This window comes from Tachyglossus aculeatus, chromosome 10, assembly GCF_015852505.1.
Source record: "Tachyglossus aculeatus isolate mTacAcu1 chromosome 10, mTacAcu1.pri, whole genome shotgun sequence".
NCBI lineage: Eukaryota > Metazoa > Chordata > Mammalia > Monotremata > Tachyglossidae > Tachyglossus > Tachyglossus aculeatus.
The window spans coordinates 59,879,925-59,903,216 of NC_052075.1; the positions used below are offsets into that span (position 1 = coordinate 59,879,925).

At 58.4% G+C, this 23,292-nt stretch overlaps 3 protein-coding genes across 3 annotated transcripts; 2 read left to right on the forward strand and 1 right to left on the reverse strand.

Moving 5' to 3' along the window:
• Window positions 1–847: 847 nt before the first annotated feature.
• Window positions 848–1,611, forward strand: NXPH4 (neurexophilin 4; the record flags this gene model as incomplete). Its single annotated transcript, XM_038752074.1, has 1 exon — window positions 848–1,611. A coding segment is annotated over one exon (678 nt), but the record flags the coding sequence as incomplete, so codon positions are not given.
• Window positions 1,612–9,256: 7,645 nt separating this feature from the next.
• SHMT2 (serine hydroxymethyltransferase 2) lies at window positions 9,257–16,428 on the forward strand. Its single transcript, XM_038752489.1, has 12 exons — window positions 9,257–9,333; window positions 10,881–11,078; window positions 11,189–11,268; window positions 13,182–13,382; window positions 13,499–13,580; window positions 13,665–13,787; window positions 13,879–14,018; window positions 14,541–14,706; window positions 14,939–15,038; window positions 15,152–15,307; window positions 15,480–15,587; window positions 16,141–16,428. Exons 1-12 carry the CDS (start codon window positions 9,301–9,303, stop codon window positions 16,266–16,268), a joined length of 1,515 nt encoding a protein of 504 aa, XP_038608417.1. The 5' UTR covers window positions 9,257–9,300; the 3' UTR covers window positions 16,269–16,428.
• A 230-nt stretch (window positions 16,429–16,658) lies between these two features.
• NDUFA4L2 (NDUFA4 mitochondrial complex associated like 2) lies at window positions 16,659–18,313 on the reverse strand. The gene is made up of 4 exons (XM_038753070.1): window positions 18,257–18,313; window positions 18,039–18,127; window positions 17,352–17,412; window positions 16,659–17,261 (listed from the first exon to the last, which is right to left on the reverse strand). The coding sequence occupies exons 1-4, from the start codon at window positions 18,311–18,313 to the stop codon at window positions 17,205–17,207; spliced, it is 264 nt and encodes an 87-aa protein (XP_038608998.1). The 3' UTR covers window positions 16,659–17,204.
• Between the last annotated feature and the right edge of the window lie 4,979 nt (window positions 18,314–23,292).

The window sequence follows — 23,292 nt, forward strand, 5'->3', positions numbered from 1 at the left end:
TTGGGAAGTACAAGTTGGCAACATATAGAGACGGTCCTTACCCAACAGTGGGCTCACAGTCTAGAAGGGGGAGACAGAGAACAAAACCAAACATATTAACAAAATAAAATAAATAGAATAGATATGTACAAGTAAAATAAATAGAGTAATAAACACGTACAAACATATATACATACATGCAGGTGCTGTGGGGAAGGGAAGGAGGTAAGGCGTGGGGGTGGAGGGGGTGGAGGGGGCTCAGTCTGGGAAGGCCTCCTGGAGGAGGTGAGCTCTCAGTAGGGCCTTGAAGGGAGGAAGAGAGCTAGCTTGGCGGATGGGCAGAGGGAGGGCATTCCAGGCCAGGGGGATAATCCACGCTGCTTCTCATTATGATGATGATGATGAAGAATCATCATTCTCATTACGATAGATTGGTGAGGATGCCGAGGGGATAGAGACTTGGAGAGCCCCAGAGGCCTTTCAAGGCGCACCGAGACAGAGATCCTCCGATAGTTAGGAACAGAGAGGCCGGCTCCGAGTTGAGCCCAGGTTCTCCGGCTACCCCTATTCCCAGCGGGTCCGGAGAGGGTGTGGATCGGGGTCCGGGGACGATCTTTCCTGTCCGTTCATCTTCCCCGATCCCTCTCTTTCCCCCGCCCGTCCTTCCTCCCCGCAGGCCGCCGCCGAGGACACCGGACCTCGTCCCCCGCGCTCGGTGGAGCTGCCCGCGCCGTCCGTGCGCCTGCTCCCGGCCCCGCGGCCCGACGGCTACGGCGCCTCCAGCGCCTGGGGCTGGGCCGCCCGGTCCAACGGCACGGGCGGGGCGGGGGGCGGGGCCGGGGCCTGGCCGGGGATCGGGCCCGGGGCCGGGGCCGGGGCCCGGGCGGGCCGGAGGCCGCCCGGAGCCGCCGTCAAAGCGACGCGGGTGAAGAAGCTGTTCGGCTGGGGCGACTTCTACCTGGGCGTCCACTCGCTCAAGTTCTCGCTGCTGGTGACCGGCAAGATCGTGGACCACGTGAACGGCACCTTCAGCGTCTTCTTCCGCCACAACTCGTCCCGCCTGGGCAACCTGTCGGTGAGCCTGGTGCCGCCCTCCCGCCGCGTGGACCTGGGGCTGCTGCCGCTGCCGCTGCCGCCGCCGCCGCCGCCGCCTCCACCCCCTTCGCCCCCCGCTCCGCTGTCCCCGCCCGACGCCGCCCCGGCCCCCGCCGAGCCGCCGCCGCCGTCGCCCCCGGCGCCGGGCGGGGTCCGGGGCGAGCCGGGGCCGCTCGCGCCCGCGGGGGCCCCGGGGGGCCGGGACTCGCGCGCCTTCAACTGCCGCGTGGAGTACGAGCGGACGGACCGCGCGCGCCGGCACCGGCCCTGCCTGTACGACCCGTCGAGGCTCTGCTACACGGAGCACACGCAGAGCCAGGCCGCCTGGCGCTGCGCCAAGCCCTTCAAGGTCATCTGCATCTTCGTCTCCTTCCTGAGCCTCGACTACAAACTCGTGCAGAAGGTCTGCCCGGACTACAGCTTCCCCAGCGAGCGCCCGCGCTTCGGCTGACCCGACCGAGAGCACCCTGCCCCGGGCGCCTTCCTTCCCCAACGTCCTCCACCCCAGGGCCGCCCGGACGCCCCCCTTCCCCGCACACCCACACCTCCAGCCCCTCTCCCTCTTCCCCAGGGCCCCCTCGGACCCCTTCTCCCAACCCCCGCTTCTCAGGGCCGCCCGGAACCCCTCTTCTACTCCTTCATCCCCAAGCCCCTCCTCCGTTACTGTCCGGAGCCCCCCCACCCACCCACCCACCTTCTGAACCGCCGGCGGCTCCGGGCCTCCAGGGCTCGCCTCGCCAAAGCGCGGTCCCCGAGGCTGGAGGAGCCAGGCCGAGCCCAGCCTCCCCTCATCATCATCATCATCATCATCAATCGTATTTATTGAGCGCTTACTGTGTGCAGAGCACTGGACTAAGCGCTTGGGAAGTCCAAGTTGGCAACATCTAGAGACTGTCCCTACCCAACAGTGGGCTCACAGTCTAAAAGGGGGAGAGTGGCTCCCCTCTGAGCCACTCCCGAGTTTGGGGAGGCGTGGGAGAGATCGGCCCCCATCCCCTGGCCTTGACCTACATACCGCGGGACCCGCGTTATGGCTCTTCTCCCGGCACCATTCCCCGATGTACAGCTCGGCTCCTATTAACGCCCCCCTTACCCCTTAGGGCGCGGCCACCGAGGTGGGGCTGGGCACCTCGCCCCGACGCTACTTCTCTCCGTGTTTTTGTTTTCCTTCGGTGCGGGAAAAGAAAGAAAATAAATTGAATCCTCCCAGGGCTCTGTGTGGTTTCTTGGGGCAGAGGGCGAAACGCCGACGGGCAGTGAGATAAGAACTCCGGCGGCGAGGAAGGACATATCGTGAGGTTCGACAGCGGGACGCGGTGGGCGGCAGGGAATGGGTCCAGCAGGGAGGGGGCCTGAATTCTTCCCGGGACCCGTCCCCCCGCACCGGCCTTGCCCAAGGAGGTCCTAGTTTATCCGCTCATTGGCAGGGGGGGAGGGTCACGATCCCCCCATAGCCCCCAGCGCCAGCCCCCATCCCTCCCCCGCACAGTACATCACCCCGTAGCCCGATTGGGAGTCGGGAGCCGAGAAAAAGTCCGCGGTGTCCAGCTGAGGGAGAGCCTGGGGCAGATCCCAGGGAGGTCAGGACACGGAGGGCGGGGAGGGGCTGAGACCCCCGCAGGGAGGCTTCTGTTCCCTCCATTCCACTAAGACCGATCTCTCCAGGATCACCAATGACCGTCTTCTGGCCACATTTGAAGACCTCTCTACTTCCTAATCTCCGCTACCCCTCGGCTACCTCTGGTATTGTGGACCCGTCTCCCTTCTCCTGGAAACACTATTTAACCCTGGTTCCTCTGATGCTGTTCTCTCCTGACTCCCCTCACACCCTTCTGGACTTTCCTTCTCCATCTCCCTCCCCTAGGCGTTCTTCTGACTCCTATCGTCTAACTTTAGGGGTCCCTCAAGGCTCAGATCTGCGTAACCTTTTAGTCTCCATTTAATAATGGCATTTATTAAGCACTTACTATGTGCAGAGCACTGTTCTAAGCGCTGGGGAAGTTACAAGGTGATCAGGCTGTCCCACGGGGGGCTCACAGTCTCAATCCCCATTTTCCAGATGAGGTAACTGAGGCACAGAGAAGTGAAGTGACCTGCCCAAAGTCACACAGCTGACAGTTGGCGGAGCCGGGATTTGAACCCATGACCACTGACTCCAAAGCCCGGGCTCTTTCCACTGAGCCACGCTGCTTCTCATTTACACCCACTCCCTTGAGGTGGTCATCCGCTCTTGCTTCTACATGGGTGATTCCCAAATCTGCCTCATTAACTCCAACTTCTCTCCTTCTCTGCAACCTCTCATCTCCACGCCTCCAGGACAGCTCAATCAATCCTGGTTTTTATCGAATGCTTAGCAAACGCAGAGCACTGAACTAAGCGTTTGGGAGAGTACAATACGGTAGGGTTGGTAAACATGATGCCCGCCCTCAAAGAGCTTACAAATCCCTTGTGAGGGGAGACAAACATTAAAATACAGTACCAGTAGGGGAAGAGTGTAAGAGTGTGTAGGTAAGTTCTGTGGGACCAAGGGGGCCATATGAGCGTTAAATTGTTTAAGGAGTACTGATCCACATGCATAGGCAACACAGAAGGGAGAGCAAACAGGGTGGGGAAGTAATGTGGACAACTCAGAGATATGATTTTTGCGCGGCTCTGAAGATTGGGAGAGCCATGGCCTGTCGGATTATGAAGCCCTTGTTACGGTTCTGTGCACACAGTAAATTCTCAGTAAATAGCATTGACTAATTGATCGACTGATTGAATGATTAAGGGGGAAGGAGTTCCAGGCCAGAGGGGTCGGCGGCGAGATCGAAGTACAGTGAGTATTTATGGTATCCTTTCCAATGTGGCCAGGTGGGTAGAGCACGGGCCTGGGAACCAGAAGGACCTGGGTTTTAATCCAGGCTCTGTCACTTGTCTGCTGTGTGACCTTAGGCAAATTATTTCACTTCTCTGTGCCTGTTACCTCATCTGTAAAATAGGGATTAAGACTGTGATCTCCATGTGGGATGGGGACTAGGTCCAACCTGATGACCTTGCAACAACAATAATAATAATAATAACAATAATGGTCTGTGTTAAGAGCTATGTGTCAAGCACTGTTCTAATTGCTGGGGTAGATACAAACTAATCAGGTTGGACACAGTCTGTGTATCTACCCCAGGCTTAGTACAATGCCTGGCACATAGCACTTAACAAACATCATAATTACTATTCATTCCCAGAGCCCTGTCCTGAGCCCTTGGGAGAGGACAGTGGAGTGAGTCGGCCTGACCCCTTCCTTCAAGGTACTTCCTTCATTAAATCGTATTTATTGAGCACTGTCATAAGCGCTTGGAAAGTACAATTCGGCAACAAATAGAGACGGTCCCTACCCAACAGTCTAGACTGTGAGCCCCTTGTTGGGTAGGGACCGTCTCTATTTGTTGCCAACTTGTACTTCCCAAGCGCTTAGTACAGTGCTCTGCACACAGTAAGCGCTCAATAACTACAATTGAATGAATGAATGAAAAGGTGCTTATGAACTAGCCTGGAGACAGACTATAAAATCAAGTTCAGGTCGGTTGTGGGTGGGGAGGACACAACAACAGGATCAAGATCTGTGCAGCAGGGACTAGGTGGGGCAGAAGGGCTGAAGTGGAAGTTGAGAGGGCTGTAGGGTGGGAAGTTGAGAGATTAATGGGGGAATTGGCCTTTGAGCTGCAGGCAAATCGCTGCGCATCCAAATCGCTTTCTTAGAAAGTGATGTTTTCCCAAATGACTATCTTCTCCAAAATAATGGGAACAATATGTACTGTGGAGAGCTCTTCAGAGTCCTGACATGGCTAGCCTCCTCACCTAGGGAAAAGATTATCAGAAATGTAACATGATAAAATTAAGTGACAGTGAAATGTCAAGACTGTGATGAGAGATTTGATACATTTTTACAGACTAAAATCTATGGCGAGCTAACAGCCCTGCAGATTGTTATTCCCTCATGATGCAGGCAATGGGGAAAGGTTCACAGGCCAGTACAGTCCAATCCTAGGGAGTCTTAACCCAGGATGGAGTCTTATCCCAGGGGGACTCCTGCCTGAGGTGATGGAGCCTTAGTCCTCGAGTGGCTCTCTCTAGCTTGGGGTGATGGAGCCTCAGCCCTGAGGTGACTCCAGCCTGGGATGATGAAGCCTTAACCCTCGGGTGTTCTCGCTTGGGATGTTGGAGCCATAGTCCTGGGGTGACTCTTGCCTGGGGTGATGGAGCTTTAGCCCCGGGGTGACTCTTGCCTGGGGTGATGGAGCCTTAGCTGGCAGGTGATTCCCGGATGGGGTGATAGAACATTCTTTCTCCAGAGGTTCAGTCTGCTAATCTGTCTCGAGTATCTCAGGACCTCATCCTCTGGGCCCCAGACATAAATAAGGGAGGAAATGGTCATTGTGAGCTGAATCTTTCGTTCCCGGGAAGTGTCCACTCTGGCTTGGCTGGCAGGCCAAGCTACATCCAGCTCAGGTACTGGGCAGAAGGGAAGGGGCACCGGACCACCCAGCTGGAAAAAAGTAGGGGGAGGGACGTTACAGCAACACTCTCTTAGAGAATGGAACATTTTTCAACTCATCCAGGCAGACTGAAGTCATGTGCTGTAAGCGCAGAGAGGAGTGAGACCCATGATCTGAGTCTTCTTTCCCCCACGGCCTTACCCCATCCTTCCTTCAATCACACTCCAGCCTGAGGCACTGGGGCCAAGTGAGTTCCTTTTCTTCTAACTAACTCCTCGCTGCTGCAATATTGCTTTGGACTCAGATGTTTAGAATTCCATAAAACGCCCATTCATATGCAAATTACACTCTTACTCGATCCATTCATGTAAAATCACCAACCTGTTCAGCACCAAAAAACATCCTTTCCAGATCCAGCATCTAGAACGGAGTCATCCAGAGGAATCGATGTTTCTAGCACTAGTAGTAGTTATTGTAGTAGTGGTGGCAGTAGTAGTACCACTACTACTAGTAGTAGAAGAGATACTAGTAGAAGTAGAAGTAGTAGCAGTCATTAATTGCCCCTCTTCATGTGGTACACTGTACTTGGAGCTTGGGAAGTATAGAATAGCAAAGCGATGTCCTCTTTGCCCACAAGTAGCTTATACTCCAATGGGGGAGGCATCCACTTTATTAGTCAATTCATAATCTCCATATCAAGCAGAAATTTCTGACCAGGCTTTAAGGCATTCCATCTGTTCTCTCCCTTCTACTGATCCATTGTCTTCTCCCACTACATTCCAGCTTGCACTCTTCATTCCTCTCAAAATAATCTACTTACCATACCTTCTCCGCATCTCTCCCACCTCAGATCTCTTGCTCACAACCTCTCCCTTCACAACTGGCAGGCCAGCGCTCTCCTCATCTTCTAGGTCCTTCTGAAATTACATCCCCACCTGGCTTTCCCTCATTAATCTCTCATCTCCTCTCCTCATCTCCTCCACTTCAGCCCTTCTGCACCTGAGCACTTGGGTACATACCACCCCGCCCCCCCAACCCCGTGCTCTTATTTACATATCTTTACCCTCTATTACCTCTTTCTGTCTTTAATTTTCCTTAGTATCTTTCTCTTCTGCTAGTCTCTAAATTCCTTGAGGACAGGGATTGTGTCTACCAATTACATTGTACTCTCCCAAGGGCTTATGAGAAGCAGTGTGTTTTAGTGGAAAGAGCCCGGGCTTGGGAGTTGGAGGACATGGGTTCTAATTCCGGCTCCGCCACTTGTCTGCTGTGTGACCTTGGGCAAGCCACTTAACTTTTCTGGGCCTCAGTTACCTCATTTGTAAAAAATGAGTATTGAGACTGTGAGCCCCAAGTGGGACAATCTGATTACCTTGCATCTACCCACGGCTCCCACGGCTTCAACTATCATCTCTATGCTGATGACACCCAGATCTACATCTCTGCCCCTGCTCTCTCCCCCTCTCTCCAGGCTCGCATCTCCTCCTGCCTTCAGGACATCTCCATTTGGATGTCTGCCTGCCACCTAAAGCTCAACATGTCGAAGACTGAACTCCTTGTCTTCCCTCCCAAACCTCGCCCTCTCCCTGACTTTCCCATCTCTGTTGACGGCACTACCATCCTTCCCGTCTCACAAGCCCGCAACCTTGGTGTCATCCTCGACTCTGCTCTCTCATTCACCCCTCACATCCAAGCCGTGACCAAAACCTGCCGGTCTCAGCTCCACAACATTGCCAAGATCCGTCCTTTCCTCTCCATCCCAACCGCTACCCTGCTCATTCAAGCTCTCATCCTATCCCGTCTAGACTACTGCATCAGCCTTCTCTCTGATCTCCCATCCTCGTGTCTCTCTCCACTTCGATCCATACTTCATGAGGCTGCCCAGATTATCTTTGTCCAGAAACGCTCTGGGCATATCACTCCCCTACTCAAAAATCTCCAGTGGCTACCAATCAATCAGCGCATCAGGCAGAAACTCCTCACCCTGGGCTTCAAGGCTGTCCATCACCTCGCCCGCTCCTACCTCACCTCCCTTCTCTCCTTCTACAGCCCAGTCCGCACCCTCCGCTCCTCCACTGCTGATCTCCTCACCGTACCTCGCTCTCGCCTGTCCCGCCATCGACCCCCGGCCCACGTCATCCCCCGGGCCTGGAATGCCCTCCCTCTGCCCTTCCGCCAAGCTAGCTCTCTTCCTCCCTTCAAGGCCCTGCTGAGAGCTCACCTTCTCCAGGAGGCCTTCCCAGACTGAGCCCCTTCCTTCCTCTCCCCCTCGTCCCCCTCTCCATCCCCCCATCTTACCTCCTTCCCTTCCCCACACCACCTGTATATATGTATATATGTTTGTACATATTTTTTTTACTCTATTTATTTATTTATTTTATTTGTACATATCTATTCTATTTATTTTATTTTGTTAGTATGTTTGGTTTTGTTCTCTGTCTCCCCCTTTTAGACTGTGAGCCCACTGTTGGGTAGGGACTGTCTCTATATGTTGCCAATTTGTACTTCCCAAGCGCTTAGTACAGTGCTCTGCACATAGTAAGCACTCAATAAATACGATTGATGATGATGATCTACCCCAGTGCTTAGAACAGTGCATGGCACATAGTAAGTGCTTAGCAAATATTACGATGATGATATTTGTAAGCGCTTAATATATGCCAAGCACTGTTATAAGCGCTGGGGTAGATACAAGGTAATCAGGTTATGCCAAGGGGGGCTCACAGTCTTAATCCCCATTTTACAGATGAGCTGAGGCTATGACAGTGCTCCACACTAGTGGACGCTCAATAAATACGATTGATTGATTGACTCCCTAGGTTTCTTTGTTCTTCTGTACGGTGTCCTGTGTACAGGAGGTGTTTAGTAAATACCTGTGGCTCAGTGGAAAGATCCCGGGCTTTGGAGTCAGAGGTCATGGGTTCAAATCCCGGCTCCGCCAATTGTCAGCTATGTGGCTTTGGGCAAGTCACTTAATTTCTCTGTGCCTCAGTTTCCTCATCTGTAAAATGGGGATTAAGACTGTGAGCCCCCCGTGGGACAACCTGATCACCATGTATATATGTTTGTACATATTTATTACTCTATTTATGTATTTATTTTACTTGTACATATCTATTCTATTTTATTTTGTTAGTATGTTTGGTTTTGTTTTCTGTCTCCCCCTTTTAGACTGTGAGCCCACTGTTGGGTAGGGACTGTCTCTATATGTTGCCAACTTGGACTTCCCAAGCGCTAAGTCCAGTGCTCTGCACACAGTAAGCGCTCAATCATCATCATCATCAATCGTATTTATTGAGCGTTTACTGTGTGCAGAGCACTGGACTAAGCGCTTGGGAAGTACAAGTTGGCAACATATAGAGACAGTCCCTACCCAATAGTGGGCTCAATAAATACGATTGATTGATGATTGTAAAATGGGGATTAAGACTGTAAGCCCCCCCCGTGGGACAACCTGATCACCCTGTACGCCCCCAGCGCTCAGAACAGTGCTTAGCACATAGGAAGCGCCTAACAAATACCATCATCATTATTATTATTACCACTAACAAACACCTTAAAAAAGAATTGGATCTGCCTCTAAGAAAAACTACAACTCCCGGCATGCATGGGCAGACACGACACATGCGCATCGCGCCGCCTTTTGGGCGAGCCCCTCTGTGCCGGCGCAGGCGCCGTCGTGTCCCTTTCCCTTCCCGTTCCTCTCCCGCGCAAGCCTGTTCCGTGCAGACGTCGCCGCTATTCGGGAATTATGCTGTTCTTCTCCCTGCTGCGACCGGCCCAGGTGAGCCTGGGGGTGCGCGCAGCCCTCTTCCCCCCACGTGTCCGACACCCAGGCACCAGCCCGGGATCTAGACTGTGAGCCCACTGTTGGGTAGGGACTGTCTCTATATGTTGCCAACTTGGACTTCCCAAGCGCTTAGTGCAGTGCTGTGCACACAGTAAGCGCTCAATAAATACGATTGATTGATTGTTTGATTGATCGGGGCCCCCGTTTCTGGCGGCCACGTGCCTGGGCCTCCAGGAGGCCTTCCCAGACTGAGCCCCTTCCTCCCTCTCCCCCTCGTCCCCCTCTCCATCCCCCCCATCTTACCTCCTTCCCTTCCCCACAGCACCTGTGTATATGTATATATGTTTGTACATATGTATTACTCTATTTTACTTGTACATATCTATTCTATTTATTTTATTTTGTTAGTATGTTTGGTTTTGTTCTCTGTCTCCCCCTTTTAGACTGTGAGCCCGCTGTTGGGTAGGGACTGTCTCTATATGTTGCCAGTTTGTACTTCCCAAGCGCTTAGTCCAGTGCTCTGCACACAGTAAGCGCTCAATAAATACGATTGATGATGATTGATGATGGGCTCCCCAGGAGTTGGTGGGGGGGGGGGGGGAACCTCCCCTCGCCGGTCCCGTCCCCACCGCCCCCTCATTCACTCAATCGTATTTATTGAGCGCTTGCTGTGTGCCGAGCGCTGTACTAAGCGCTTGGGAAGTACAAGTCGGCAGCATGTAGAGACTGGGAGCCCGTTGCCTCTCGCGCGCGGGGATGGGGGCGTCGTGGGGGTCCGGAGCCGCCGGGTCCCTCCCCGGGAAAGGGAAAGGGAAAGGGGGGAAGCGCCTGGCCCGTGATGTTGAGGGGGGCGGCCGCCGTTGCCGGACGGGAGATGATGTAACCCAAGCCGGCGGCTGCATCATCTGGTGGGGTGGTGGGGGGGAGTCAACACGTGGTCCAGGGCGCCCTCCCCTCCCTCCAAACCCTAGACGGATTCAGCCAGCAGAACCTGGGACCACCCCCCGGGCGCCGATTTGCACCGAGAAGCAGCGTGGCTCAGTGGAAAGGGCACGGGCTTCGGAGTCAGAGGTCATGGGTTCAACTCCCGGCCCCGCCAATTGTCAGCTGTGTGACTTTGGGCAAGCCACTGAGCCTCATTCCCTCATCTGTAAAATGGGGATGAGGACCGTGAGCCCCCTGTAGGGCAACCTGATCACCTTGTATCTTCCCCAGCGCTTAGACCAGTGCTTTGTACATAGTAAGCACTTAATAAATGCCATCATCATTATTATTATCGTGGTTAATGCTGCCCCCACCCAGTATCCTCCCCCGAACGGGGCCTGCTCTGGGGGGGGTCTGCCGGCCGTGGGGGAGGGGCCCCCGGGCCCGAGATGAGTGGATGGAATTGGAGAGGCTCCCTCGGGAACCTTGAACTTTGCGGGGGGGAGTGGGGGCCGGCCGCCGGTCTGGCAGGCGGTCACTCCGGCCCCGGGGTCAAGGGTTGAATGGTTGGACAGTGGCAGCCAGACTGACCAGGTGCCTCCCTCGCCCCTGGACAGTGCCTGCGGAAATGCGTCCCCCTGACCGTGAGGACGGCGCGGGCCCAGCATGGAGGGGCGGCCGTGGCGGCGGCCGGAGAAGTGGCCGGCGGCTGGACGGGGCAGGAGAGCCTGGCGGACAGCGACCCGGAGATGTGGCGACTGCTGCAGCGCGAGAAGGACCGTCAGTGCCGGGGGCTGGAGCTCATCGCCTCTGAGGTGGGGTCACCCAGAGCCCCTCCTCGCTTCTCCCCGTGTCCCCTCTCTCTGTTTCCCCCCTTCCCTGTTCCGCTCCCGCTCTGGCGCCCATCCTCCCCTCTGTCCCGCAGAACTTTTGCAGCCGTGCCGCCCTGGAGGCTCTGGGCTCCTGTCTCAACAACAAGTACTCCGAGGGCTACCCCGGGAAGAGGTGAGCCGGGCCCAGGCCGGGGAGAGAGAGAAGGGAGAGGGAGGTACGCCTCTTTGTGTGTATGTGTGTGTTGGGGTTGTGTGGCCTCATCGAGTTGGGTGAGGGGTTGTGTTGTGTATGTGTGTTGGAGGAGTCTGGCCTCCTCCACTGAGGCCAGAGAGTTGGGGGGAGAGTTGTATGTGTCGAGGGAGTCTAGGGGCCAGGGATGGGGTGGGTGGTGTGTATGTGTGTGCGGTCCAGCCTCCTCCACTGCAGCTGGGAAATCAGTCATTTGTATTTAATGAGCACTTACAGTGTGCAGAACACTGTTCTTATCACTTGGGAGAGTGCAGTATAGCAATATAAAAGACACATTCCCTACCCTAAACGAGCTTATAGTCTAGAGGGGAACACAGACATCGTTAACATAAGTGAACATAAACATAAAATAGACATTAACGTAAGTGCTGTGGGGCTGGGGGTGGTGAATAAATGGAGCAGGTCACAGCAACACAGAAGGGAGTGGGAGAAAGGAAAGGAGGGCTTAGGGAAGGCCTCTTGGAGCAGATATGTCTTCTATAAGGCTTTGAAGGAGGGGAGAGTAGTCGGATATAAAGAGGGAGGGTGTTCCAGGCCAGAGGCAGGATGTGGTCGAGAAGTCGGTGGCGAGGTAGACTAGATTGAGGTACAGGAAGAAGGTTAACATTAGAGGAGCAAATTGTGAGGGCTATGTTGTAGTAGTAGGAGAGAAGTGAGATAAGGTTGGAGGGGGCAAGGTGATTGAATCCTTTAAAGCCAATGAGGAGTTTCTGTTGGATGCAAGGGTGGATGGGCAACCCTGAAGGTCCTTGAGGAGTGGGGGAAACATGGCCTGAATGTTTTTCTAGGAAAATGATCCGGGCAGTTGAGTGAAGAATAGACTGGAGTTGGGAGAGACAGGAGACTGGAAGGTCAGCAAGGAGGCTGATGCAGTAGTCAAGGCAGGATAGGATAGATGCTTGGACTGACATGGTAGCAGTTGGGGGTGGAGAGGAAAGGGTGGATTTTAGTGATTTTTGTGGAGGTCGAACCAACTGGATTTAGTAATGCATTGAATATATGTGTTAAATGAGAAAGAGGAGTCAAGAACAACACCAAGGTTAAGCTTGTGAGACAGGAAGGTTGGTGGTGCCGTCTACAGTGACCGGAAAGTCAGGGGAAGCACAGGCTTTGGGTGGGAAGATAAGGAGTTCTCTTTTAGACTTGTTAAGTTTGAGGTGGCGGCAGGACATCCAAGTAGAGATGTCTTGAAGGCAGAAGGAAAAGCGAGACTGGAGAGAGGGAGAGGATCAGGGCTGGAGATGTAGATTTGTGAAGAGTTGTGTGCGGAGGCTGGGGCTGGGAAGTTGGGCGAGGGGGAGTTGCCTCCTCCTTCCTCTTCCCCTCGTCCCCCTCTCCATCCCCCCGTCTTACCTCCTTCCCTTCCCCACAGCACCTGTATATATGTATGTACATATTTATTACTCTATTTATTTTACTTGTACATATCTATTCTATTTATTTTATTTTGTTAATATGTTTGGTTTTGTTCTCTGTCTCCCCCTTCTAGACTGTGAGCCCACTGTTGGGTAGGGACTGTCTCCATATGTTGCCGACTTGTACTTCCCAAGCGCTTAATACAGTGCTCTGCACACAGTAAGCGCTCAATAAATACAATTGATTGATGATTGATTGATTGATTGGGCGTAGAGGGGCCCCTATGCCAGTTGTGTTCGTGCTGCCCTCTGGCACCCCCCAGTGGTGGCCTGTGACCGGGCTGTTAAATCAATCAATCGTATTTATTGAGCGCTTCCTGTTAAACTCTCACCAGCTGCGAAGTGGGACCAGTGCCTGGGCTCAGCCCCGGACCCTGACCATAATAATAATGGCATTTGTTAAGCGCTTGACCCTGGCAGGTACTACGGCGGGGCTGAGGTGGTGGATGAGATCGAGCTCCTGTGCCAGCGCCGGGCCCTGGAGGCCTTCGACCTGGACCCCGCCAAGTGGGGGGTGAATGTCCAGCCATACTCTGGCTCCCCCGCCAACCTGGCCGCCTACACGGCCGTCCTGCAGCCGCACGACCGCATCATGGGGCTGGACCTACCCGACGGCGGACAGTGAGTCGGGCTGGAGGAGGGGGCGGGGGCTGAGTAGGAAGCACGGGACCAAGCAGGGGGGATGGGGAAGGGGCTAGCCCTGGTCCCGACTCCCTCCATCCCCCATCTCTCCCCAGCCTGACCCATGGCTACATGTCGGACACAAAGCGAATCTCGGCCACGTCCATCTTCTTTGAGTCGATGCCGTACAAGCTGGACGTGAGTGGGGGCTCTGTTGGGGGATGGGACTTGGGGTCCCGCCCAGACTCCCTGGGGCTGACCCCCCACTCTCTGCCAATCCAGCCCACGACCGGACTCATTGACTATGAGCAGCTGGAAGTCACCGCCCGGCTGTTCCGGCCACGGCTGATCATCGCGGGGACCAGTGCTTACGCCCGCCTCATCGACTATGCCCGCATGAAGGAGGTGAGAGGGCGGCCAGGCAAGCCGGTGGGCCTCGCAGATCTGTCCGGTCAGCCCTCCAAGCCCTCTCCCCCGGTGGTCTGTGCCTCTGCAGGTGTGTGAGGGGGTCAAGGCTCACCTGTTGGCCGACATGGCTCACATCAGCGGGCTGGTGGCTGCCAAGGTGATCCCATCACCGTTTGACCACGCAGACATCGTCACCAGCACCACCCACAAGACTCTGCGTGGGGCCAGGTCAGCACTCTGCACCCTGCGCGGGGCAGGGCCAGCACCCTTCCCCCAGGGTGCTTGGCCATTTCAGGCAGGCCAGGGCGGGCACTGGAATTCAGGGCTCAGGCCTCCCCCTCCCAGTCAGGCATGTGCATACTTCACCCTGGGCACTGAGAAGTAAATTATATCATCCCGGCCAGCCCTCCCCAGCCCCAGATCCTGAGCCTGACCTCTGGAGCCCTTGGACAGCAACAGGTCAGATCGACCTGACCGGTCAGATCGGCTCCCCGCCTGGGCTAGGTCTAGAGGCAGGGCCTGGACCCCCCCACCCTGCCCGCTCGACCGCCAGCCTGACTCCAGCCCCCACCCCTCCCCCTTCCCCGGCCCTGCCCCAACCCAGTCTCCACCCAAGGGAGACAGCCAGGCTCCAGGCGTCACTGTCCCAGAGTTCCCACCCACACTGGTCCCTGTCTTCGAGGGAGGCTGTGTTATGCGGACTCCCAGCCCTAGAGCCTGACCCCGACCCCCGACCTCTGGCTCTCGCAGGTCTGGACTGATCTTCTACCGTCGGGGTGTGAAGTCCGTGGAACCCAAGACCGGGCGGGAGGTGCCCTACGGCTTGGAGGAGCGGGTCAACTTTGCCGTGTTCCCCTCCCTGCAGGGGGGCCCGCACAACCATGCCATTGCTGCTGTGGCCGTGGCACTCAAGCAGGTGGGGGCGGGGCGGGTCAGGCTGGGGGAGGGTAGGAGAGGAGACCAGGGCCACTGAAGCTCAGGCTAGGAAGCCTGACATCTGAGTCCTGGCCCTGCTGTGTGGGCGGTGGGGGCAGGCTCCTAGCCCCCTGCAGTCCTCTCTGGTGCTGCAATGCGGGGATCTAAGGGCCCACTTCACTCCCGCTGATCGCCACCTGTCCCCCCCTGTGCCATCCCCCCCCCCGCTGCAGGCCACCTCCCCCATGTTCCGCGAGTATTCACTGCAGGTGCTGAGGAATGCACGGGCCATGGCTGATGCCCTGCTGGAGCGGGGCTACTCCCTGGTGTCCGGTGAGCTGGTGGCCATGGGGTGAAGGAGCGGCGGACGGTACCTGGGCAGGGGGGCTCTCAGCCGATGCCCACCCGCCCTGGCTCTGACCCTCATCTGCTGTGCCCTCTCTCAGGTGGCACAGACAACCACCTGGTGCTGGTGGACCTACGCCCCCGGGGGCTGGACGGGGCACGGGCTGAGCGGGTGCTGGAGCTGGTATCCATCACGGCCAACAAGAACACGTGTCCTGGGGACCGCAGTGCCATCACGCCAGGGGGACTGCGGCTCGGTGAGGGGGCAGGACCACGGCCGGAGGGTGGGGTGGGGGTCCCCCAGCCCAGCTCCGGGGCGCCAGCCTGGCTCAGCTCTGGGCCGCCACTTCCTGCCCCATAAGTGGCTGGTGATGTTGGAGGTGGGCGCTGACCGTCCCACCCATCCCTCTGTCCCTCCGTGTGCTGCAGGGGCCCCAGCCCTGACCTCCCGCCAGTTCCGGGAAGACGACTTCCGGCAGGTGGTGGAGTTTATCGATGAGGGTGTGCGCATTGGGCTGGACGTCAAGGGCAAGACCGGTGAGTGACCCTGTCCCCCTCCTCCCCTTCCCCCTGGGCTGGACGTGACTCCTCCCCCCTCCCCAGTCACTGGACCCCACTCTTGCCTCTCTCCCCTCCAACTCTGTCCATCCCCCAGTCTGGAACTCCCTCTCCCTTCCAATCCAGCAGACCTCTGCTCTCCCCATCTCCCAGGCCTTTGGAGACGTCGCCTCTAGGAGGCCGTCTCTGATTCATCTCTCTTCACTCGCCAACTTCGGCCACTTCAGTGCCACTTCAGCACTTCTGCTTCCCTTCTGCCTTTGGGTGATCACTGCCACCCACACATCACACTGCACACCTTGGGACTGTACTGCCTCCTCTTCTCCGTAATTGATTTTAGTTTCTCTCTCCCCCCGCTGTCCTGGAAGCTCGGTGCGGGCAGGAATTGTGACCACTAACCCTCTACTTCCCTGTCTCCAGCACTGGGAACAGGGCTGTGCCCAGAGAACATGCTCAGTGAATGCCCCCGAGGGATTGATTGGGCCCTGCCCCTCTACCTCCTCATCTCTCCCCTTTTCCCCCCCCCTCGCAGCCAAGCTCCAGGACTTCAAGTCCTTCCTCCTGCACGACCCTGACACGAGGCAGCAGCTGGCCGACCTGAGGCGTCGGGTGGAAGAGTTTGCCCGCCGTTTCCCCATGCCGGGTTTTGCAGAGCGCTGAGCTGCATGCCCGACGCCAGCCCCCTCCCTACCTTCTTTCCTGTTTATAGCTGAAAAATAATATTTTTTAAGAGATGGGGATTTTGACCACCCCACTTCCCTTAACTGGAAGCACCTTGCTGGGCTGAGCCTTTCTACTAAATAAAAAACCTGGGACCTTCGGGCTGTGGGCCTGTTTGGGGGCCGGGGGCTCCTCCCCCCCCTCCCCCTCCCCACCCCACCCCTCCCCAGACGTGGTTAGCAAGCCGCAGCAAATTCAATTTGTTCGATGAAATTGCATTTGGTTGTGGCTGGTTCCTCTGATCCCTGGGGGAAGGAGGCGGGAGGAAGGGGCTGCCAGGTGGGGAGTTGGGCGGGGGGGGGGGGAGATGATGATGATGAATATGGGAGGTAGGGGGGTCTCTGAGGGAGGGAGAGGGCCCTGGGCTGGACGGGCACGGACGAGGGCGGGGCAGGGGCTGGACTGGGCGGATTAGAAGCGCTGGCAAAGGACTCCCTGCTCACCACACGTCTCCCACGTCCCGCAGGCCCCATGGCCCCGCCCGCCTCTGAGTCAGCCTCTGTCTGTCTGCCTCCCTCCCTCCTTCAGTCTCTGCATCTCTGGGGCTCCCTCAGTCTCTGCGTCTCTCTGGTTCCATCAGTCTCTGGGCTTCTGCGTCTCTGCCTTCCTCTCTGCTAGTCTTTCTATCTGTCCGCTGGGGATAGTTCGCTCCCTGGGGGTGGGGGAGGGGTGGGCGCCTCCCCCCGCCCGGGAACGGACGGGGTCAGAGGTGCATCCGCCCTGGCTGGGAACGGGACAGATGGGGGCGGCGGGGGGCGGTCCAGGCGTGGGAACCTCAGCCGGCGGTGGGCGCCGAGGGAGACCCCGGCGGCCGGGAAAGGCGGCGAGGCCGGGTGCCGGGTTTATTCCGGACTCCGGCCCTCTGCCTGGCGGCCCTCAGAAGTCCGGTCGGTCTTTCTTCAACTTCTTGTAGTCGGTGGAGACGGCGAGGAACTGCGTGATGGGGAGGAAGGGATGTGGGATCGGGGGAGTGAGGCGGGGGTGACTTTCCTCTGGCAGGGGGAGTGGGGGTGGGGGGCGCACCTTATATTGGTCGTTGGGGCTCAGGCGATTCCAGGGCTCCGGGTTGTTCTTTCGGTCCCAGCTGCAGGGAAAAGAAGAGGGTCAGCGGCCGCGTGAACTCGCCCACGGCCCCCGCTTTGAGCCCCCTTCCCTCCCCGCCGTCTCCTGGCCGCGGGCAAAGAGGCGTCACCATGGCAACGGGGTGGAAAGCTTGGCAATCACCCCGGCCCCTGAGGGGCGCCGAAATGGTCCCGGGAAGCCCCTCTTCCCCCGGCCTTATCCCGATTCACCGCAATAGGGGGCTACACCCGATCCGGGCCACCTCACCTCAGCCCTCTCCCTACCTTCCTCCCGCCAACCTCAGCCCCCTCCTTCCCTCCTTCTCCACCTCAGCCCTCTCCCTCCCTCGCCCACCTCAGCCCTCTCCCTCCCTTCCCTACCTCAGCCCTCTCCCTCTCTCAGCCCTCTCCTTCCTTCTCCCACCTCAGCCCTCCCCTGTCTCAGCCCTCTCCCTCCCCACCTCAGTCCTCTCCCTTCTTCCCCCACCCCGGCCTTCTCTCTACCGTCCCCCAAGTTAGCCCACCCAACTCGTATTTTCCCAACCGCCTGGTACAGTGCTCTGCACACAGCGCTGAATAGATACCACTGATTGGATGGATGGATGGATGATTGGTTGATGGATTGGTGAAGAACAGTCTCCCTTCGCACCTGACGTCGGGGCTGCGAAGGGCCAGTCTGAGCAGGTAGAGGCCGGCGCTGCCCATGCCCAGGGCGATGAAGCCGATGAGTGGGATGAGCTGGGGGCACAGGCAGTGGGCAATGAGAGCCGAGACTCCAGCCCCCCCGCTCCCCCAGACCCTGCGACCGTCCTTCCAGCAAGGATGGAGGTCGCCCGGGTGAGGGTGGGCGCAGGGTCCCGGACTTACCCCGGGATGCCGCTTCAGCTGTCGGAAGGCTCGACCCCTGAGTCCGCTCCCTGCCATCCTGTCCGCACTGATGATGAGCTGGGGCTGCTCGGGGCTCCAGGGCCTCCTGCTCCCCAGCCCCGCCAGGCCCCTCCCCCACGCCACCCCCGGCCAGCCCAGCGACGCTCGGGGCCGTGGGAGGGGTCACCACCTCCGCCCCCCCAACACACACCAAGGAGCTGCTGGTGGGGGCGGGGGCCAGAACGGATGAGGCTGCTCTTCGGAGCAATACGGTATCCCCGCCCCTCCCGGTTGGGGATGGAGAGCGGATCGGCAGGCGGACCCATGGACAGACAGAAGGAGGGATAGCGGGGAGGGCTGGGAGACGGATGGACAAACACACACACACAAACACACACCACCCCCACTCCACCTCCTCCTCCCGGGAAGTCAAAGGCAGGATTCGGTCCGGCACCATCTCCCGCTGAGCGGGATGGGGGCAAAAATAATAATAATAATGATAGCATTTGTTAAGCGCTTACTATGTGCAAAGTACTGTTCTAAGCCTTGGGGGGGGGGGGGTTTACAAGGTGATCAGATTGTCCCACGGGGGCTCACAGTCTTAATCCCCCATTTTACAGATGAGGTAACTGAGGCACAGAGAAGTTAAGTGACTTGCCCAAAGTCACACAGCTGACAATTGGCGGAGGCGGGATTTGAACCCATGACCTCTGATTCCAAAGCCCGTGCTCTTTTCCACTGAGCCACGCTGCTTCTCAACAGGAGGCGAGATCTGAGGTCTCTTGGCAAGGCCATGTACTTACTGCTGCCCCGGACCAGGCAGACAGTCTCAGCCACCCCTGGGGATCGAGGTTGGGGGACGCCCTCCCTCTCCACCCCTGCAGTGCCCCGAGCTGAGGGTAGAGAAGAGGGGGGAGGTCACGGAGGCTGCTGCAGCTTCTCCACACCCGCCCCCACCCTCCTTGCCTGCGCCCCCCCCCCCCACACCTTGACTAATGGCAGAGATATTCAAATAGCAACCAATATTATTGACTGGAGATCTTATTTTTTGCAGGACACTGATCTAAACGTTGGGAAAGTGCAATCCCTTCCCCCGAGGAATTCACCGTCTAGCGGGGTGGTGGAGGGAGCAGCCACTATCATAAATTCCAGCTAGGAAGAGAAAATAATTAAAAAAAGACCTGCATACAAGTCCTAAGCGGGAGTTGTGAGGTGGGTGTGCTTAGGTGACTCGGGAAAGCTTAAGTGTCAGTAGGAAGGGATAAAGGGTGGGGAGATGAAAGATGAGTCAGGGAAGGCTTCCTGAAGGAGATGTGGATTCGGAAGGGCTCTCGAGATGAGGAGAACGGAGTTGGCCTGGCGGAAGAAAGCGGGAGGGAGTTCCAGGCTGCAAGGAAGCAAGAGGCGGGAGCAAGGGACCGACGGCGGGAGATCAGAGACGGAGGCACAGGGAGCCCCACACTTAGCTGGAGAAAAGGTGGAGACCGAGAGAGAGAAAGAGGGGCAGAGACAGAAAGACAGACTCTTTCTCTCTCTCTCTCATCCCGCTCCACCCATGCTCAGTGGCGGGGATGAGGATGGGAGGAGGGAAGAGCTGGGCACCAGGCCCCTTCGCAGCTGGGCGCCTGCCCCCGCCCCCCGCTCAGAGCTGTTCCCCTCCTCCACCCCCCGGGGATGCGGTGGCTGCGAATTCGCAAACCAGCCCTGCTCGGGCCCAGCCACCACCGGCGAAAACCCACCTGGCCCCGGGACGGTAACGGTACGTGCCGCAGCTGGCGGGGGGCGGGCTGGGGGAGGCGCCCCGCCTCGCCCCGCCCCGCCCCCCTCTCACTGCGAGGACGGGGGTTGGCTGCGCCTGGGGTCTCCCCCCCCGCCCTCTCTGTCCTCGCCCCTTCTCTGACTCCAGCTTCCTCTCCTGCCCTCCCTCTCTTTGTCTCTCAGATTGTCTCTGCCTCTCTGTCCCTCTCTCGCTCTGTGTTTTTGCCCGAATCTGTCTCTCGGCCTGTCTCTCTCTGCCCTATCTGCCTCCTTATCTTTCTTCGGATTCCTGCCTTTCTGTCTCTCTGGGATTCTGCCCTTGTCTCTCACTCCGAGTCTGTCTCTCGGTCTCTCAGCCCGTCTCTGTCTCCCTGTCGGTGTTTCTGCCCTTGTCTGTCTCTCCGTCTCTGTTTCTATGTCTCCTTCGTGTCTCTCTGACCTGTCTGCCCCTTCGGCTCTCTGCCTATCTCTTTGTCGGCCTCTCTCTGAATCTAGCTCTCCGTCTCTCTCTCAACTCGGCTTTTTCTCCGTCTCGGCCTATCTCTCTGACTCTGTCTCTGAATCGGTCTGTCTTATGCTCTCTCTGTCTCTGACACTGAATGTTTCTCTGTGTCTCCCTCTGTCCCCAACTCTGTCTCCCGGGCGCTCAGTGGTCGGGGGGCGCGGGATCTGGGTGGAGGAGAAGCCCCTCTTTGGGGGAGGGCAACAGCGAGTCATGACCTGTGGATTCGTTGGGGAGGGGACAGTGTTCGCGGGGTGGAGGCGCTCCCTTCAGGCCCTGGACCGTTTCGTGTCCGCCTGGGCCTGGGCCCCACAGCCGAAGGGTTTGGGGGTGGGTGGCGCCGGGCGGGGCGGGGCGGGTAGCGGGCTGAGTCAAGAGGCGGTGCGCGGGAGGAGCTACCCCCGCCCCGCACGGCCCGCCCCTGCCCCCGCCCCGGCCTGTCCCGGATCGCTGTCCGCCGTGCTGAGGGGCTGGGGCCGCTGGGGCCCCCGTGGGACTGTGCCCGGGGGTCCTGGAGGACTGGGGCTGGGCTGAGGGCTTGGGGACTGGAAGCTGAGGTTGGGTGCTGCGAGGTGGGAGCTGAGGTTGAAGTGGGGGGCCGGGGGCTGAAACTGAGGAGGGCTGGGCGCTAAGGCCGGGGCTGGGGTTGAAGCTGGGGGCTGGAGGCTGAAGCTGGGGGTTGAGGTTGGGGGATGGGGGCTGAAGCTGGGGGATGGGGGCTGAGGTTGGGGGCTGGGGGCTGAGGACCGAGGTTGGGGGCTGGTGCTGCGCTGTTGCATCATCCAGACCTGCGCGAAGGGAGGAGCGGTGGGGGGGCGGGGGGGTCGGAGGAGGAAGGGGAGGGAGAGGAAAAGGGAGGGGAAAAAACAGGGAGGGAAGAGGATGCCATGGTGGGAGAGGGAGGAAGAAAAAGGGACGGGAAGGGCGAGAGACAAAGGCAGCGGCGGCTCCATCTGTTAGGGCCCAGTGCGCGGCCCCGTCCCCACTCCCCGGGTCCCAGGCGCCCCGGGCCCTCGCCCCGCCCTCCACCCCCTGCCCGGGGCACTCGGTGTCCGCTCGGCCACCCTCCCCTGTCTCCGTCCTTGGTCCTCGGGGGGGGGGGGGGGGGGCGGGGGGCGGCTGGAACGCGCTTGGTGGGGGCGGGGGGACGGGGAGCTGCCATTGCCGCTCTCGGTGACAGTCGGCGGGGGAGGGGCCGGACATACACACACACAAACACCACACACGCATACGTACACCCGTCAACCTGTCACACCACACACACAGTGCGTCTCACACCCGGCCCTCGCCCCCGCGCTGTCATCAAGACACACACTCACACCCTGCCTGAGTCACACACCCTGCACAGACACAAAGAATGGCTGCACAATGGGCAAACGTTCACGGACACATACACTCCCCGAGATGCACAAAAATGGCAGCAAGGCACACACAGGTAGAGACACGCACCCCCACGCCCCCGGGCAAAGGAGAATTATATAACGGACACCTTGAGACACATGCAATCACACACAGACCCACTACACGCTCGATCACGTGCTACCAGAAACCTACATTCATTCATTCACGCAATCGTATTTATTGAGCGCTTACTGTGTGCAGAGCACTGGACTAAGCGCTTGGGAAGTACAAGTTGGCAACGTATAGAGACGGTCCCTACCCAGCAACGGGCTCACAGTCTACAATTACCGTCACAACCATACACAGTCATGACTCCACACACTCAGTCACACAGGCACACAATCAATCACCCAGGCACTCGCACGCCGGCCAAGACCGAGGCCCAGCTGAGCCCGGGCGGTGGAGAAGGGGGAGGTGGGCGAACTGTCCGGGGTGCTGAGCCTCGTTAGCGCTATAATGAGGTCGCGGGAACAGCGCTGCCGCGGGCTGTTATCTGCAGCCACTCTCGCCGCCTCGGGGCTCCCCCGGGCCTGGGGCCGGGGAGGGTGGGGGGTCCGGTCCTCTCCTCTAACCCTGGGGACTTCACTGTACAGACGGCAGGGGAGGTGGGAAGGAGAGAGGGAGGGAGAGAGGGAGGGAGGGAGAGAGGGAGAGAGGGAGGGAGAGAGGGAGGGAGGTTAGCCGGCACAGCTTCCCTCAGCTGAGGAGGGGGAGGACGGTTACCTGGCACGGCCTCCCCCAGAGGAGGGGCAGAGATGGGAAAACCACATGAATAGGCAAAATGAGTTTATGCTAATGATCGGGGGGGAGGGCGGCTGGGATTTCAAAATCCCTCTTTGGGGACGGGGAAAGGTCCAGGCCAAATTCCCCTCCCGCTCCCCCTTCCCTTCCCTCTCCTGGGCGCGACAGGGAGGAGCTTTGTGGATGGCCGGAGAGGGCAGAGGTGGTGGGGACGGGGGCTTCAGGCCCGAACCTCTGACCCCTCGCTATACCGCGGGGGTGGGGGGGAGGACGACGACCGCGAGCACCCCGAGTCACGACGTGGGAGGCCAAAGTCGCGACACGGGGAAGCGGTTCCGACGGGCAGAGCGGATTGCCCGGGAAATGCGGCTCTCCCCGCCCCCAGTCGCTCCGCCCGGCCCCCGGGGCCCCTTTCTTAATTTCCCATTAACTGCTGATAAACCCAATTAAAGCGCCGCTCTAATTAGCGACAGCTGCCGCCCGCCTCCCATTCCTCCCCCCGCCCCGCGCGCGTGGGCTGCGGGAGACCAGCCGCCCCCGCCCCGCCCTCCCCGTGAGATGTTAGGGTCCCCCTCCCCGGCAAGGGAAAGGGGGCACGAAGAGGGGCTTCGCCACCGTCCGTTCGCGCTCACTC

Coding starts and splice junctions, on each gene's coding strand:
- NDUFA4L2 (XM_038753070.1), bottom strand. CDS start 18,313: ATGGCAGGGAGCGGACTCAGGGGTCGAGCCTTCCGACAGCTGAAGCGG. Junction 18,128..18,256: donor AGCTGAAGCGGCATCCCGGG/GTAAGTCCGGGA, acceptor CTGTGCCCCCAG/CTCATCCCACTCATCGGCTT. Junction 17,262..17,351: donor GCCCCAACGACCAATATAAG/GTGCGCCCCCCA, acceptor CCCATCACGCAG/TTCCTCGCCGTCTCCACCGA.
- SHMT2 (XM_038752489.1), top strand. CDS start 9,301: ATGCTGTTCTTCTCCCTGCTGCGACCGGCCCAG. Junction 11,079..11,188: donor TGGAGCTCATCGCCTCTGAG/GTGGGGTCACCC, acceptor TCTGTCCCGCAG/AACTTTTGCAGCCGTGCCGC. Junction 11,269..13,181: donor GAGGGCTACCCCGGGAAGAG/GTGAGCCGGGCC, acceptor TGACCCTGGCAG/GTACTACGGCGGGGCTGAGG.